General features: G+C 42.6%; 1 protein-coding gene across 5 annotated transcripts in view; it reads left to right on the top strand.

The window, feature by feature from the left end:
• BCAS3 (BCAS3 microtubule associated cell migration factor) overlaps window positions 1–18,693 on the top strand; it is a 1,469,256-nt gene that overhangs the window by 19,100 nt on the left and 1,431,463 nt on the right. For all 5 annotated transcript variants that reach the window (XM_040336914.1, XM_040336915.1, XM_040336917.1 and 2 more), the window contains exons 3-5: window positions 3,351–3,405; window positions 7,713–7,788; window positions 8,935–9,041. In XM_040336914.1, coding sequence (XP_040192848.1) covers window positions 3,351–3,405; window positions 7,713–7,788; window positions 8,935–9,041 — 238 coding nt within the window. The remainder of the gene's footprint in view (window positions 1–3,350; window positions 3,406–7,712; window positions 7,789–8,934; window positions 9,042–18,693) is intronic.

Consider the following 18,693-nt stretch of genomic DNA (forward strand, 5'->3'; position numbering starts at 1 on the left):
GATCCAATCCGTCCTGAAGCTCTGTATATCACACAAGCATTCAGTAAAGCCAATTGAAATAAGTACAGATACACTTTTTTGTACCAGCGTCTCGCCTTACGGGGAATATGATACGGTGCCAACAACTGGTCATTGAGGTTCACCCCTCCCATATTTTTGTTATATTGGTGGACTCAGAGGGGTTTCTCCACAACACCAGCCGCCGAAAGAATTTGTACTGTCGTGTCTGCGTGAAGGGTGGTAAGAACGAAAACATTCTTATTGTCCCGCCACAGCGAGCAAATTATTACACCTTGAGCAGGCTCTCTCCCCCAGCCTAAGATGGGAATCTACAAGCCGCTGGGGAAAGCCCCGGCGATTAGGTCGCATGGTGCCACATGCTCCAATCTGATGATCAAACAAGTGACTAAAAAGTGGCACGCTCGTGTAATAATTGTCCACATACAAGTGGTACCCCTTTCCGAATAAGGGTGACACCAAGTCCCACACAATCTTGCCAGCGCTCCCTATATAATCTGGGCAGTCTTCCGGGTCTACCTGACTATCTTTTCCCTAATAAACCATAAAGCTCCATGTATAGCCTGTTGCCCTGTCACAGAGCTTATAGAGCTTGACCCCGTATCTGGCAGGCTTGCTGGGAAGGTACTGCTTGAAAGACAAGCGGCCAGAAGTCTCAGGGTCTCCACGTGGACGACAAAGTTCATTGTCGTTGAAGTGCATGAACCGCAAGATCGCCTCGTATAATTTCCTGGCCATGGAAGCAGAGAACACGGGCATATGGTCATGTGGACTTGTGGACCAATAAGTCCGCAACTTAGGAAATTGATGTATGCCCATGTTGAGGCAAAGCCCCAGAAAGGTTTTAAATTCGGAAACCGTAAGTGGCTTCCATTCTCTGGCAAGGACGGAATGGGGATTAGTGGCGATGAAATTACCAGCATATAAATTACTCTGGTCCACAATAGATCTATAGAGATCTTCCGTGAAAAACAGCGAATAAAAATCAAGTGATATAAAATCGTCTGTTTCCACCTGAATACCGGGTTGGCCAGTACGGGTTCTGCAGAAGTGGTGAGGACCCAATCAGGATAGGCGAATTCTGCAGGAAGGGCACTATGGGCACGACGGGCCTGTCTTTGTCTTTTTCTTGGTGGCAGCGGGACACTACTTGTGTTTTGCATGGGCTCAAATCAAACCGCATCGCACCAAAGACTTGCATGCACCTTTTTTGAAGCCACACCGTAAGCGCATCACATGGTCATTTTGTACCATATGATCTGGTGCAGGCAAACGCACTGCGTTTGCGACCTGTGTTTGGGGTTTTAACTTTTTGTATTGGCAAAGGATCACAAGGGCAGTGAGATTGGATATGCAGTTTGGTTTGCACGTATTGCGGAATTTCCTGTTCTGCATTAGTGTGAACCTAGGCTTAAAGGGGTTGTAAAGGTTTGTTTTTTATTTTCTAAATAGGTTCGTTTAAGCTAGTGCTTTGTTGGTTCACTAACCTTTTCCTTCGATTTCCCTTCTAAATGTTTTTTCTCTTTGTCTGAATTTCTCACTTCATGTTTCTCCTCAGTAAGCTTGCCCTCATCATCCGAGCCCACCCATCATGTGAACACAGTGTCTCCCCACAGGGATGTAGTCCCAAGGGAGGGGGTGAGCGCGCTGACTCACCCCCAGCCAGAACAGCTCGGATGATGGGGGCAAGCTTACTGAGGAGAAACGGGAAGTGAGAAATTCAGACAAAAAAAATTTAGAAAGGAAATCGAAGGAAAAGGTAAGTGAACCAACAATGCACTAGCTTAAAGGAACCTATTTAGAAAATAAAAAACCTTTACAACCCCTTTAATCTGTCAGTTATTTAAGCATTTTCAATGCAGGGTCAAACTTGAGTTTTCTGATATGAGTTTTCTAGCTTTAAGATGACCTTGTGGGCTCCCCTTGTTTTAAAAGTGGCCCAAGGTTTTTTCAGCCAGGGGGGAAAGACTTTAACCACTTTACCAACGGCCGTCGTCAATTGACAGCGGCGCGATAGTGCTGTTGTTCTGAAAGGACCTTGCCAAGCCACTAGGGGGTGCGGGCGCACAGCCGGCGGCCCACGCGTGCACCCACCACGTTAATGGGAACCCGATGCGCGTGCCCGGCGGCCGCGGTGTCCACTGGGCACCCGAGATTGCCCAGTAACTGAGCAGGACTGTGGATCTGTGTGTGTAAACACAGAGATCTACGTCCTGTCAGGGAGAGGAGACTGATGCTGTGTCCCTTGTACATAGGGACACAGATCGGTCACCTCCCCCAGTCAGTCCCCTCCCCCTACAGTTAGAATCCCTCACTAGGGTATACATTTAACTCTTTGATCGCCCCCTAGTGTTAACCCCTTCCAGTCACATTTACACAGTAATCAGTGCATATTTATAGCACCGTTCGCTGTATAAATGTGAATGGTCCCACAATAGTGTGTCAAAAGTGTCTGGTGGGTCCGCCGCAATATCGCAGTCATGATAAAAATCACTGATCGCCGCTATTACTAGTAAAAAAAAAAAAAGCTATAAATCTATCCCCTATGTTGTAGCCGCTATAACTTTTGCGCAAACCAATCAATATACGCTTTTTTTTTATTTTTTACCAAAAATATGTAAAAGAATACGTATCGGCCAAAACTGAGGAAAAAATATTTTTTTTTTATATATTTTTGGGGATATTTATTATAGCAAAAAGTAAAAAATATTGCTTTTTTTTTTTTTTTTTAATTGTCGCTCTTCTTTTGTTTATAGCGAAAAAAATAAAAACTGCAGAGGTGGTCAAATACCACCAATATAAAGCTCTATTTGTGGGGAAAAAATTATTACAATTTCATTTGGGTAAAGTGTAGCATGACCGCGCAATTGTCATTCAAATTGTGACAGCGCTGAAAGCTGAAAAATGGCTTGCGCAGGAAGGGGGTGAAAGTACCCAGTATTGAGGTGGTTAAACATAGAAGCTAATGTGTATTGCACAATGACATCCCTATGTTTTGGGATACGTATTGCACACTGAAGTTAAACTAAAAATGCATCTAGGTTCTTGGAGGTGCCATCTATGTAAACATCCATTAAGCCATCTTAAAAGGTAAGGTAGGTCCACGAGTTCAATTTACTAAATCCTTACATTATTGTATTTACAACTCTAATTAAAGAAAAGCTGTTAACAGAGTAATGAGTAGATGGGGAAATGTGGATAATAAAGGTCCTGTGGTGTTCTCCATACCGAGTGCTGGGCATTATGTAACATATGGTGGTCTGATTCATATAAGTGCTAAATAACTGTGTTTTGGACAAATTGTCATTAATGTAATTCTGATTCTTTTTCAGGGAACAATCCTATATGGAAAGTGTTGTTACATTTCTCCAAGATGTTGTTCCACAGGTTAGTGCACTAGTTTCACTGCATGCCTTTCTGCTGCTGCAGTATTTCTATTGTCTACAGCAGCAATTAGGAATTATTAGCCTGATACTTCTTACTGGTGGTAGCCTTTCAGCGGGTTCTTTGTTTTTGAATGTCAGCTGCTTAGGACAGCTGCTACATCTATTTTTTTCTTATTGGGTGACCAGAAAACAACCATATAGCAGTTTGTATGCAGTCTGTTTGATTGTGATAATAAGCTGCTTATCAACATGAACACTCTTGCTGGTCATTTCCTGATACATTTGCATCATTACCTAATAATGCCTGAAGAGGCTGGCTACAGCAGTGTAATTGCTAAGAGCAGGTGTGCAGTCTGCTGGATCTTTGATTATGTTGGCCATATACAGTGGGGATCGAAAGTTTGGGCACCCCAGGTAAAAATTTGTATTGATGTGCATAACGAAGCCAAGGAAAGATGGAAACATCTCCAAAAGGCATCAAATTACAGATTAGACATTCTTGAAATGTGTCAAAAAAAAGGTTAGATTTTATTTCCATCATTTACACTTTCAAAATTACAGAAAACAAAAAAATTGCGTCTGCAAAAGTTTGGGCACCCTGCAGAATTTATAGCATGCACTGCCCCCTTTGCAAAGCTGAGACTTGCCAGTGTCATGGATTGTTCTCAATCATCGTCTGGGAAGACCAGGTGATGTCAATCTCAAAGGTTTTAAATGCCCAGACTCATCTGACCTTCCCCCAACAATCGGCACCATGGGTTCTTCTAAGCAGTTGTCTAGAACAGTGTTTCTCAACTCCAGTCCTCGGGGCGCACCAACAGGTCTTGTTTTCAGGCTTTCCATTATTGTGCACAGGTGATTTTATCAGTTTCACTGCCTTAGTAATTACCACAGCAGTTTGATCTGAGGGAAATCCTGAAAACATGACCTGTTGGTGCGCCCCGAGGACTGGAGTTGAGAAACACTGGTCTAGAAAACTGAAACTGAAAATAGTTGACGCTCACAAAGCTGGAGAAGACTATAAGAAGATAGCAAAGCGTTTTCAGATGTCAATATCCTCTGTTCGGAATGTAATTAAGAAATGGCAGTCATCAGGAACAGTGGAAGTTAAAGCAAGATCTGGAAGACCAAGAAAAATATCAGACAGAACAGCTCGCAGGATTGTGAGAAAAGCAATTCAAAACCCACGTTTGACTGCACGATCCCTCCAGAAAGCTTTGGCAGACACTGGAGTTGTGGTACACGATTCCACTATAAAGAGATACTTGTACAAATATGGTCTTCATGGAAGAGTCATCAGAAGAAAACCTCTTCTACATCCTCACCACAAAAATCAGCGTTTGAGCTTTGCAAATGAACATATAGACAAGCCTGATGCATTTTGGAAACAAGTTCTGTGGACCGATGAGGTTAAAATAGAACTTTTTGGCCGGAATGCGCAAAGGTACGTTTGGAGAAGAAAGGGCACATAATTTAATGAAAAGAACCTCTGTCCAACTGTTAAGCATTGGGGTGGATGAATCATGCTTTGGGGTTGTATTGCAGCCAGTGGCACAGGGAACATTTCACGAGTAGAAGGAAAAATGGATTCAATAAAATTTCAACAAATTTTGGATGGTAACTTGATGCCATCTGTGAAAAAGCTGAAGTTAAAGAGAGGATGGCTTCTACAAATGGATAATGGTCCTAAAAACACCTCAAAATCCACGGGGGATTACATCAAGAGGCGTAAACTGAAGGTTTTGCCATGGCCTTCACAATCTTCTGACCTCAACATAATTGAAAATCTATGGATAGACCTTAAAAGAGCAGTGCGTAACAGACAGCCCAGGAATCTCAAAGAACTGGAAGACTTTTGTAAGGAAGAATGGGCAAAGATACCTCAAACAAGAATTGAAAGACTCTTGGCTGGCTACAAAAAGCGTTTACAAGCTGTGATACTTGCCAAAGGGGGCAGTACAAGATATTAACTCTGCAGGGTGCCCAAACTTTTGCAGACGCCATTTTTTTTCCTGTAATTTTGAAAGTGTAAATGATGGAAATAAAATCTAACTTTTTTTGACATATTATAAGAATGTCTAATCTGTAATTTGATGCCTTTTGGAGATTTTTCTATCTTTCCTTGGCTATGTTATGCACATTAATACACAAACTTTTAATCCCCACTGTATGTGTGGACAATTGTTGGGCAACTATTAGTGTGCAGAATTATTATGCAACTAAATAAAAAAACTAAGTTTCCCATCTCGCTTGTTGGTTTTCACCTGTTAGGTCAGTTTCACACTGGTACTCAACGATAGTCGCACGACTGTCCGACTGTGCCCTGTGACTTCATATCCTACTTCCATCTGGCTTCAATGAACTGGATCTGACTTTGATCCCCACACTATCAGGCTCTTTGAGTCTGGTATTAATCTTAAGGGAAAACCACACATAAAAACAAAAAAAATGGGATGGAGTCCCCCCCCCCCCCCCCCCAAAATCCATACCAGACCGCTATCCGAGCATGCAGACCGGTAGGCCAGGAAAGGGGGAGAGGGAACGAGTGAGCAGACCCCCCTCCTGGACCATACCAGTACACATTCCCTCAACATAGGGATGGGTGCTTTTGGGGGGGGTGGGGGGCTCTGAGCCTCACCCCAAAGCACCTTGCCCCCATGCTGATGGGGACAAGGGCATCTTCCTTGCAACCCTGTACAGTGGTTGTCGGGGTCTGCGAGCAGGGGGTTTTTCAGAATCTGGAGGCTCCCTTTGACAAGGGGGGGCCCCCTACCCTATGTGCACAAATATGGGGTACATTGTTTACCCAAATAATTAATCATATGTATCATATTAGTTTTTTTGTTTTTTTTAACAACCGCTTTAACTTTATCATGATTTACCATACAATCATGATAAAGTTAAAGCGGTTGTTCAAATAAAAACAAAAAACCTGCAAGGCAATGGCATAATGTGCCAGTATGCATTGCATACTAGCACATTATGAAATACTCACCGTGGAACAAAGCCCTCTAGCGCTGTAAAGTTACCGCTTCCAGGTTCATGAACTCCAGCTGTGTGATTGGTTAGAGCCGCGATGATGTCACTCATGTGCGTGGGAGCCCTCGGTTCTGGCTACATACAGGGTGAATATCTCCTAATTGGTGCATGTTTAGGAGATATTCATTTTACCTACATACTTGCTTACTTATAGGCCTACCTGTAGGTAAAAATTACCAAGCTGGGTTTACAACCACTTTAAGTCTGCAATTTTACATTAAGCAACATTATTCTGAAATGGATCAACAATTTTTAGATGCATCTTTCACAAATTGATGAACCTCTGCCCATCTTTACTTTTTAAAACACTCTGGGGTTGATTTATTAAAAATGGAAAGTGCAAAATTTGGTGCAGCTGTGCGTGGTAGGCGATTAACTTGTTCAATTAGCCTCTTTCACATGGGGCAGATCCGCTCATCTGGGGATAGCTCTGTTGAGCAGGCGGATGACAGGTCTGTGTCGGCTCACTGTGCAGGGATGGACCTGTCATTGTTCTCTATAGGAAGATCGGATTAAAAACTAACAGCATGTCCGTTTTCATCCGATCCCATCCGCTGGATGGATGGCGAACATATCGCCATCCGTCTGTTTTCAGCTGATCTTGTTGGATCGAATGGCAGGCAGGTGTCAGCAGACACATCTCCACTGACATCCGCCTGCCCATACAAGTCAATGGGTGACCCGCTTATATCCGCCTGAAAAACAGACAGGTGGATCTTTGCAAGCCGATTTGTGTGAAGGGGCCTAAGGCTTTGACAAAACTAACCTGAAGGCTGTTTGGTTTCTATGCACACCTGCACCAGATTTTGCACTCTCCAGTTTTAGTAAATCCACCTTTGACTCTCTCTAAAATGCTCTTATACCCAGTCTTGTTTTACTACTCAAAAGCCAAAAATTGGTGGTCTGCATGTTTTAAGCTGGCTCAGTTTTTCATTCAGCCGAATGGCTGAATTAAAAAAAAAAACTGTGTCCATTACTCCATTCCTACATTGGAGGTGGAAAATTCCATCCATGTATGGGCCAGCTTTAGTCATGACTTTCTGATAGCACTGCTGAAGTGAGGCACCCTTGGCACTACAAGGGGACAACTTATAGAAAACATAAGTTATGTTTGTCAGGAGTGCAGCATAAACACACAATGCGGTTTTCATTTTTTTTAACACTAACTTTAGGCATTCTTCTCCAGATTAATGATGCATTGTTTTTGGTCAAATTTTAGTTGTAAAAGTTGGTTTTGAAGCGAGATAAATGATCCTTGCTATTTTTCAGGCATATAGTGGATCACCTACATTGGAAGAAAAAGAAAAAATAGTTTGGGTCCGTTTTGAAAATTCAGATTTAAATGGTGAGTTTAATGTTTTTCTAGATGATGAATCAACTGATAATCTTAGAGCATTTATTTGTTTCTCAATATACTGTAGGTCTCTCTGTAGTTTACTTACCAGCACTGTAAATTCTTCCTACATTTAATAGTGTGTATGTATATATGTGTGTGTGTGTGTGTGTGTGTGTGTATGTATATGTATGTGTGTGTGTGTGTGTGTGTGTATATATATATATATATGTATGTGTATATATATATATATATATATATATATATATATATATATATATATATATATATATATATATATATATATATATTGTAAGATTGGGGGATCATACTCCAATGGTAGATGCGTTTTTCAGTGAGACGCCAATCCAAAACTGAGTTTTTAAGAGCCTGGTAGCCCACTTTTATTTAAAAGAAAAGTTCAAAGAAAACAAAAGTAGCCCTCGCAGGGGGGTTTCATCATTCCTGTATCCTGGAAAAACATCAACAGTTCGCACACAGCGTTTGATTCGCACACAGCGACTTATCTGCACACAGCGTTAATCTTCCTGAAGCACACTAACTGCAACCCATGCAGCCTCTCTCTTCTCTCAGAGATGGGCGCTCACCTGGCTCCTGGGTACAGACTTCCTCTCTGTGGGGTGGGGCTTTGAATGCTGTTTAGATCAGCCTTAAAAAGCCCAAAACACAGCTGACCAATTAACATGTGTTTCTTTCCAGAATCTGGCGTAAAACAGCCATTTCTCACCCAGCACAGGGTCCCATCCTCACAATATATATATATATATATATATATATATATGTGTGTGTGTGTTTGGAGAACGGCAGGCTGTGGCTTACTGCTTACCAAGGTTGGAGGTGTCCAATTTAAATTTAGTATGAAAATGCTATGTGTTTATTCGATTATGGCAAGTGAACCATGATTCTGTGTTGGAAGGACATCTCCCTCTCTACCTCACAGTCACAGTTAGAGGATATGGTAGGCATTTTCTTAAATGATAAAAACCATTGTTTATGAAGGATACTGGAATGACAATTTTAGTTTTAAACATTGCATCTCTCAGCAGGCCTCACATGTTTTGTATCTTTTTTATTTTTTTAATGTAAAAACTTTTTTGTGACGTGAATGTTATTTTCTTCACTCTTAATCAATTGTAGATGCATACAGGAACATGGAACTTCATGAAATGCATAGCACTGGCAATGACCCTCCTTTGCTTCTCATGATTGGGTATACAGATGGCCTGCAGATTTGGAGCATACCAGTGAGTATATCATTTTGCTGCACTGTTCATTTGGTAAAGAGTGACATTGGTGTTTTTTGTCATTTTAAAATCTACAATCACAAAAAATTGGATGCAGACCTTTATTTTTTAGCGTTCAGGATAAATCATTTGCCTAGTTACTACAACATGGGGCAGGTGGCTTAGTTTTTTACATAAGGATAAATATTTAGCTGCATAACTCCAAAAGACTTTTGTTTTAGGTTTCATTCATCGAAGACCACTCTAAATAAGACAATATTAACATATTGCCAAGCAGATATTAAATAGTCAAGATGATGGGGGCAATTCCTGGAAGACATACCCCCACCCCGTGAAGATTTTTGTGCTTTTTATTTGTCGATGTAGAAAGAAGTTGAGTGCACATGCTCAGTGTCATATCCAGAGGTTGTCTTTTGGAAATAGACATATGAGTGCTGCCAGCATTGCTGCAGAAGTTGAAGGGGTGGGGGGTCAGTCTGTCAGTGCTCAGACCATAAGCCGCACACTACATCAAATTGGTCTACATGGCTGTTGTCCCAGAAGGAAGCCTGTTCTAAAGATGATGCACAAGAAAGCCCGCAAACAGTTTGCAGAAGACATGCATACTAAGGACATGGATTACTGCAACCATGTGTTGTACTCTGATGAGACCAAGATAAACGTATTTGGTTCAGATGGTGTATAGCGTGTGTGGCCACAACCAGGTGAGGAGTACAAAGACAAGTGTGTCTTGCCTACAGTTAAGCATGGTGGTGGAAGTGTCATGGGCTGGGGCTACTGTGACCTACTGAAGCAGAGCGTGATCCACCTCCCTTCGGAGACTGTGCCACAGGGCAGTATTCCAACATAACGACCACTGCCTTGCTAAAGAAGCTGAGGGTAAAGGTGATGGACTGGCCAAGCATGTCTCCAGACCTAAACCTTTATTGAGCATCTGTGTGAGGGGTGTACTCACTTTTGTGAGATGCTGTGTGTGTGTGTGTGTGTGTGTGTGTATATATAGATAGGACTTTAAAGAAGTAATGCAGTTTGGGGAGAATGGACATATTGATGGCTGTTACTCTTTCCAGAAATGAAATGGGAAACGTGGACCACAATTGTAGCCACTGTTTAACCCTTGAAAATGCCTGAAGATTCTTTGCGTGGTATATAGCTCTTAAGGATGGTGCTAGGCATATGCCCAAATACTGGAGAGCGCTGTCCCCTGTAGAGAAGCCAAAAGATTTCTTAATGCTAGTTATTGTGTTTTGAGGAATATTAATGGGAAGGGCCGAACACTTGAACAAATTAACCCCTAATCCTGAAATGTCGTAAAACTGTTTCAGAATTGTTGTTAGGTTGAGAAGGGACACTAGTAGATCAGCTAGGAACAAGAGTACATCATCGGTGTAAAGGCTGATTTTAAATTCCTTGTCTCCTTTCTGGTATCCGCTAACATTTGGGTCAGTCTTGATTGCCAAGGGCTCTATCGCCAAGGCAAAAATCAATGGTGACAGAGGGAAACCCTGTCTCGTGCCACTTTTCACTGTGAAATAATCAGAGGAACAACCAGGCAGCTTGATGCGAGTATGGGGATTATGATATAGGGCCTTATAACCATGTACAAATTCCCCTTGAAAGCCAAACTTGGCAAAAATAGTGTCCATGTATGTCCACAAGACGCTGTCAATGCCTTGTGAATATCGAGGCCTAATAACAGAACTTTACGGGAAAAAAGCTCAGCGTCCTGTATGATGATTGTGGCGAGGCGTATATTATCTGTAATTTGTTTCAAGGGGATTAAAACCCATCTCTTCTGGAGCAATCAAAGTGGTCTGCCACAACTGGTGGTGGCTGCGAGGAGTATGGATATTTTTAAAAGACTCATAGATGTACATCCAAAAGGACACAACATACAGAGATATGGGAAATCAATATAGACACTGATACACATGCACTTGCACAGGTTGAACTGGATGACTATTGTCTTTTTTTTGGCCTTACCGACTATGTAACTGTGATAATAGGGGCTAAACCACCCGCCAGTATGCACCCAACATTTTTTAAATAATTTTTAAGGACTGAAAGCGGTCTATATTTTTGTGGGAGGGTATGATCTTTATTTGAAATGATCCCTTGATCAGTGCAAGGAGCATTCAAGCTGTGTAACTGTCCCTCCGAGAGGGTTGGGAGTGCCAAAGAGTCATGCCAAGTCCCCAGTTTGGGTGGGGGGGATCAGAGTCAGGGGGTGACAATAAGGTTTGGTAAAACAAGGTAAAGATATGGAGAACCTCTTTTGGGTGAGATATCACCTGTCCCTGATTAGTCCTCAACTTATACACATGTGTTGGCTGAAAATTTGGAGAAAAAAAAAGTAATTTTTCTCCTTCACTTATGATTAGGCTGCTCTGATTAGGCGGCACTGATGGAGTAAATGTGACCTGTCAGAATTGCCAGTTACCGGCTCTCCTTTCCTCACATTGTGACAACGTGTGTGGAAAGGAATGCCAATAACCGAAATGTCTGTTTACACGTGATCAGCTGCGTCTCAGAGGATGTCCATGGATTTCCTCCCAGAACTGGATGACCATGCTGTAGCTGTCTTTTGGCTATTGTGTGGTCGGGAAGTAGTTAAAGTGGAACTAAAGTTGGGGGGGGGGGGATTGCCAACAGGCAGGCCCTTTATTATGTGGTTTGGACCCTGGGCAAAAAAAAATTTGGGCACATACATAGAATTATGTAATAAAAACTTTAATAATGTATTGTAAATATAAAGAACTGGTCCACAGATCTGTACCAGTACATACTGGCCAACTGTACATCAAACACAGCCACTGTGCCCATCAAATGCAGCCAATGTGCCCATCAAACACAGCTACTGTGCACATTAAACGCCTCCACTGTGACCATCAAATGCCGCCACTGTGCCCATCAAATGCTGCCAGTGTGCATCCCCCGCCCGCCTGGCACTTACCGTGTCTCGGTACGGCAGCGGTGTCCTCCTCGCTACTCTGTCTTCACCCCTCCTCTCTTCCCTGATAGGCGTCCAATCACAGCGCCTGTTGTTTCAGCCAATCAGGTGATAGGTAACAGACCCGAGCACCTGATTGGTGGAGAGGCGGTTTAGTGTTAGGAAAGCAAATGAATATTCGCTTTCCTAACACACAGCTGAGTGAACTGCGAGCGCCCAGCATGGCGCTCGCTGTTCACCTATTTTGACGCCTATTAGAGCCTATGGCGCCTGGCCCAAAAAGGGGCCAGGCGCCTGAATAGGGGGTTTCAGCGGTGACCATAGATAGATTTATGCAATGCAGAACAAGAGGGGATCCCGCCCGCCGTATAGACAAATGGCAATTAAAATGATACTAAAGTCTTATTTTTTTAATAACAATCTTTAACTGTGAAACCATTACAATCTGTAGATTTTATGGTTAGGTATCCACAAACTGTTAACTATATAAAGGGGAACAAAACAAAAGGAAGTAAAGTCAGTTTTGTGTCCGCAAAATTAACAATGGTATTAAACGTTAAATGTGTTACGTTGGGTTGTACCAGCTGCACAAAATCATGTTAAAAGTGCTTTGCAACAGTTTCTATAAATGTCAGATTGTAGGTATCAAAAGGTTAAAGCACTTGTGCCCATTTCTAATTGAAAAACAGTTTAAAAATGTATACTGTACGAGGTGGGTGTAAATACTGTAGTGAAATATATTCAGTTTTGCTTGAAGATTCTGGCACACATGGAGAAAGTGTACTCCGATCTGGTGCACCACCACTGTGTGATAAATTACTAATTGACACCTTTATGAATTTGTCGCAGGAAGACCTAATGTACTAATTCAGCAGGCATATTAAAAAACCGCACATTTTTGGGTGCTTTTTTAATGCGCTCACCACCACCACTAGTTTATGTACAGAGAGCATACTTAGATTGCACACAACAACTGGTCAAGTTGTGCTTACAAGTTTACATACCCTGGCAGAATTTATGATTTCTTGGCCATTTTTCAGAGATTATGAATAACACAAAAACATTTTTCACTTATGGTTAGTGTTTAACTTAAGCCATTTGATCAACTGTTTTTACTCTACTTTTTTTTAAATCATAATGACAGCAGAAACTACCCAAATAACCCTGATCAAAAGTTTACATACCCTGGTGATTTTGACCTGATAACATGCACACAAGTTGACACGAAGGGGTTTGAATGGCTATTAAAGGTAACCATCCTCACCTGTGATCCGTTTGCTTGTAATTAGTGTGTGTATAAAAGGTCAATGAGTTTATGGACTCCTAACAGACCCTTGCATCTTCCATCCAGTGCTGCACTGACATTTCTGGATTTTGAGTCATGGGGAAAGCAAAATAATTGTCAAAGGATCTGCAGGAAAAGGTAGTTGAACTGTATAAAATGGGAAAGGGATATATAAAGATATCCAAGGAATTGAGAATGACAATCAGCAGTATTCAAACTCTAATCAAGGTTCTGTTGAAACTAAACCATGGTCAGGTAGACCAACTAAAATTTCAGCTACAACTGTTAGTACAATTGTTTGGGATGCAAAGAAAAACCCACAAATAACTTCAGATGAAATTTAGGAATCTCTGAAAACATGTGGTGTGGCGGTTTCATGATCACTAATGTTTTAGGGATGTGTGAGCTACAAAGGCACAGGAAATTTGATCAAAATTGATGGCAAGATGAATGCAGTATGTTATCAAAAATTACTGGAGGAACATTTGCATTCATCAGCCAGGAAGCTGCGCATGGGACATACTTGGACATTCCAGCCGACCTGTCATTGGCTACAGCAGAATAATGTGAAGGTTCTGGAGTGGCCATCTCAGTCTCCTGACCTCAATATCATTGAGCCACTCTGGGGAGATCTCAAATGTGCAGTTCATGCAAGACAGCTCAAGAAGTTACAGGTAATGGAGGCTTTTTGCCAAGAGGGATGGGCAGCTTTACCATCTGAGAAGATAAAGAGCCTCATCCAAAAATGACTTTAAAGGGGTTTTCCACCCATTTTTAAAGTTTATTAAAAGTCAGCAGCTACAAAAAGTGTAGCTGCTGGCTTTTAATAAACTGACACTTACCTGCTCCACGGCTCCAGCGACGCGCCCCCCCTCGCTGGCCGGCGTCTTCATTTCTAGTGTGGGCACCCGGCAGTGACAGCTTACGGCTTCACGGGCACCCACTGCGCATGCGTGCGCGGCGCCGTCCGATTGGACAGGCGCTCGCCTACAGGGAGGGGCTGTGAAAAGGCAATTAAGCTAATCGCCTTTCCAGCCCCTCGGCGGAAGCCCCTACTCCCCCCCCCAAAAAAATTACATGCCAAATGTGGCATGTAAGGGGGCGAGGAGTGGGTTAAGAGGAAGTTCCATTTTTAGGTGGAACTCCTCTTTAAGCTGTCATTGGTGTTAAAGGGGGCAATACACGGTATTAATAACTGGGGTATGTAAACTTTTGATCAGGGTCATTTGGGTAGTTTGTTGTCTTTATGATTTAAAAAGAGTAAACACAGTTGATTGATAATAAATGGCTTCAGCCAAACACTAACCATGAGTGAAAGATTTTTTTTGGGTTGTTCATATTCTCTGAAAACTGGCCAAGAAATAATAAATTCTGCCAGGGTATGTAAACTTATAAACACAACTTTATATAGTGCCATCAATTTACGCAGCTCTTTACATATATATCATATGTTCACATCAGTACTTGCTCTCATGCAGCTTACAGTCTTGGGTCCCTAACTTCCATTCATACATTCACATACTAGGACCAATTTAGACAAGAGCCAATTAACCTACCAGCATGCCTTTAGAGTGTGGGAGGAAACCGAAGCACCCAGAGAAAACTCACGCAGACACAGGAAGAAAGATTACATCCTTGTGCAGGTAGTGCTGTGATTGGGATTCGAACTGATGACCCTAGTGCATCTACGAGGGAGTTTTAGCCCCCGTTCACACCTAACGCCTGTAGTGCGACGCCGCTGCAGCCCCGAGACGCCAGAGGGATGATTTAACATGCACCTCTATGGAGATGGTTCACATCTCCACTACGAACGCCGTACGCCTGCCGCCTGAAAAAAAGTCCCGGACCTTTTTTTCAGGCGGCTTTCGGCGTTCGGCATAGGAGATGTGAACCATCTCCATAGAGGGGGTGAAGGCTGCATTCACAATCGTGGCGTTTTGTCGCCGCAAATCGCTGTACAAAACGCCGCTATTTGTCGCTGCAATTTGCGGGACAAAACGCCGCGATTTTGTACGCCGAGGTGTGAATGCAGCCTAAACCACTTAGCCAGTGTGCTTCCCAGGTTAAAAGGTTCTTATTTGAACAAATATCATACCTTCTCATTAGTGCATTAAGAGATTCCATTTTGTGAAATGTTTCTAATAAGCAGTTTAATGTTTTGATAAAACTAACATTCTCCTTAATTTGTTCTAAAATTATATGTAAATCCTCTTATAACTATGTTCAACTAAAAGCTTGTATTACTGAAAATGAACATTAGGTGTCACTAGTACATTTAAAATATGTAAAACATCTCTTAAGTTGTCGTATACATTTTCCAGTCCTGCTTTTATCTTTAGGAGTTTTTGATGTTTATAGCTCAGTTTACTGTTCAGTTTTAGTATTTTTTTTATAATTGTATGATTTAAAGGGGTTTTCTACCGTCAATCCACCTACTGATCAACCTACGTGCAGCAAAGTTGCTGGACAGCAGGAAAGGTGCCCATTTCTTTTTGTGAGTTGGCCTGGCCTCAGGGATGCTTTCAAAATGAATGGGCCTCTGAGGCCAAACTGCATTAAAAAAGAAAAAACTAAGCTGCTCTGAGGTATCATAGCCATAAAGTTGCATGGCATCTGTGCTCCAAGCTCATTAGTGAGGCTTGGAGTTGACTCGACTCAACGGGATATTCAAGAAATGTATTTTTAATCATAGGCTTATAGCGCGACTTACATTCTGTGTCTGACTCCAGGTATGTGGGTGCCCCCTGTGCCTACCTGGACCTATGGAGTCCCACCAGAGTCTCCACTTTGTGCACACTCCTGTTTTTAAACTACAAGCTTACCTCAATGCCATCCCTCAGTGCCACACACACAGGTAGTACGAAAGAGCGGGGGCTGCTGTCAATCACTTCTGTTGCGGTGTAGAGACACGGCTCCAGTTCTGTGTTTCTTATGCTGCCTGTTTGTAAGGCAATGGGAACTCCTGTATATACAGTGCCTTTAAAAATTATTTATACCCCTTGAAATTTTCCACATTTGGTCATGTTACAGTACAACCAAAGACATAAATTTATTTTATTGGGATTTTATGTGATAGACCAACACAAAGTGGCACATAATTGTGAAGTGGAAGGAAATGATAAATGGTTTTCAATTGTTTTTTTACAAATATGTGAAAACTGTGGTTTGCATTTGTATTCAGCCCCCTCTGAGTCAATACTTTGTAGAAGCACCCTTTGCTGCAATTACAGCTGCAAGTCTTTTTGGGGATGTCTCTACCAGCTTTGTGCATCTAGAGAATTACGTTTTTGCCCATTCTTCTTTGCAAAATATCTCAAACTCTGTCAGATTGGATAGCGAGCATCTATGAACAGCAATTTTCAAGTCTTGCCACAGATCCTCAATTGTAATTAAGTCTGGACTTTTACTAGGCCATTCTAACACATAATTATGCTTTGATATAAACCATTCCATTGTAACTATGGCTGTATGTTTAGGGTCGTTGTCCTAAGGCCCGTCGGAACAAGACAGGGAAAACAAGCAACTGCTTGGGGCCCAAGCTGGCTTGGGGCCCCAGCAGAGCGGGCCCTTGCCGCGCCGCCGCGCCACCACTTCCTATAAATGCTGCAGCCTGTAGCGAGGCGGAGCTCCTTTCCTAATTCCTCCTGCAGTCCGGCCGGGGTGCCCTAACCGCGTTGGTACAGGAGATTCAGTTTCCTGTTCCCGGGCCGGACTGGCAGGAAGTGCACACACTCAGTGCTTACTTCCTTTCAGTCCGGCCGGGAAGAGCAAACTGAATCTTCTGCTAGCGCGGTATGCGGTAGGGAGGGGGGAGTAGGGGGGGGGGTTAAAAAGAACATGTGGGGGAGGCAGTCAGAAGAAGTACTAGCTGACGTTCGGCAGCAGCAGCGCGCCCCCAACCCCCCCCCCCCCCCACTTATCCGGTTTATAGCCGAATCAATGGGCATTTTTTACACTTATCAAATTGATAAAACAAAATCCTTCCACAGCTTACACAATGTAACCCCCCCCCCCCCCCCCCCCCGCTTATCAACTTAAAATGACAGAAGAAGTACTTCTATTGGTGTTCAGCGGCAGCTGCATCTGTCCCTCCCCCCCGCTTCTCAACTCAGCAAAACTCCGCAACACCCCCTTCCCCGCTTCTTTCTTGGGGCCCCCAAATTCCTTCAAACGGCCCTGGTTATCCTACTGGATGGTGAACCTTCGCCGCAGTCTCAAGTTTTTTGCAGACACTATCTAACAGGTTTTCTTCTAAGATTGCCCTGTATTTGGCTCCATTCGTCTTCCCATCAACTCTCACCAGCTTTCCTGTCCCTGCTTAAGAAAATAATTCCCACAACATGATGCTGCCACCACCATGTTTTATGGTGGGTATGGTGTGTCCAGGGGGATGTGCACTGTTAGTTTACCGCCACACATCGTTTTGCTTTTAGGGCAAAAAGTTACCAGAGCAACTTCTTCCACATGTTTGCTGTGCCCCCGACATGGCTTCTTGCAAACAGGACTTCTTATGGCTTTCTTTTAACAATGGCTTTCTTCTTGCCACTATTCCATAAAGGCCAGATTTGTGGTGTGCACGACTAATAGATTCTCCCACTTGATCTGTGGATTTCTGCAGCTCCTCCAGACTTACCATGGGCCTCTTGGCTGCTTCTCTGATTAATATGTTTCATGCCTGGCCTGTCAATTTAGATGGGATGGCCATGTCTTGATAGGTTTGCAGTTGTACTCTTTCCATTTTCAGATGATGACTTGAACAGTGCTCCATGATATGTTAAAAGCTTGGGATATTTTTTTTATCATCTAACTTTGCTTTAAACTTCTCCAACTTTTATCCCTGACCTGTCTGGTGTGTTCCTTGGCCTTCATGATGCTGTTTTTTTGTTCACTTAGATTCTCTTACCACCCTTTGAAGGCTTCACAGAACAACTGTATTCATACTGAGATTAAATTAGATTAAATTGCACACTGGTGGACTCTATTTACTAATTAGGTGACTTCTGAAGACTATTGGTTCCACTAGATTTTAGTTAGGGGTATCAGAGTAAAAGCGGCTGAATAGAAATGCACGCCACACTTTGCACATATTTATTTGTAAAACATTTTGAAAACCATTTATCATTTTCCTTTCACTTCACAATTATGTGCCACTTTGTGTTGGTCTATCAGATAAAATCCCAATAAAATACATTTATGTTTTTGGTTGTAACATGAAAATTTTTAAGGGGTATAAATCCTTGCAGGTCATTGTCTGGTCTCACAGTAGGTGGAGAGTCCGGCCGGACTCCATAGGTCCCAGCAGGCTCAGGGGCGCTGACTAGGGCTGTCGAATATAATCGATGCAGCGATGCATCGCGATTCGACACCCGGCGATTCTGCATCGATGCGGTTGCTTTAAATAATCGATGCATGTTGAT

Source organism: Rana temporaria, chromosome 2 (genome assembly GCF_905171775.1).
Source record: "Rana temporaria chromosome 2, aRanTem1.1, whole genome shotgun sequence".
NCBI classification, from domain to species: Eukaryota; Metazoa; Chordata; class Amphibia; order Anura; family Ranidae; genus Rana; species Rana temporaria.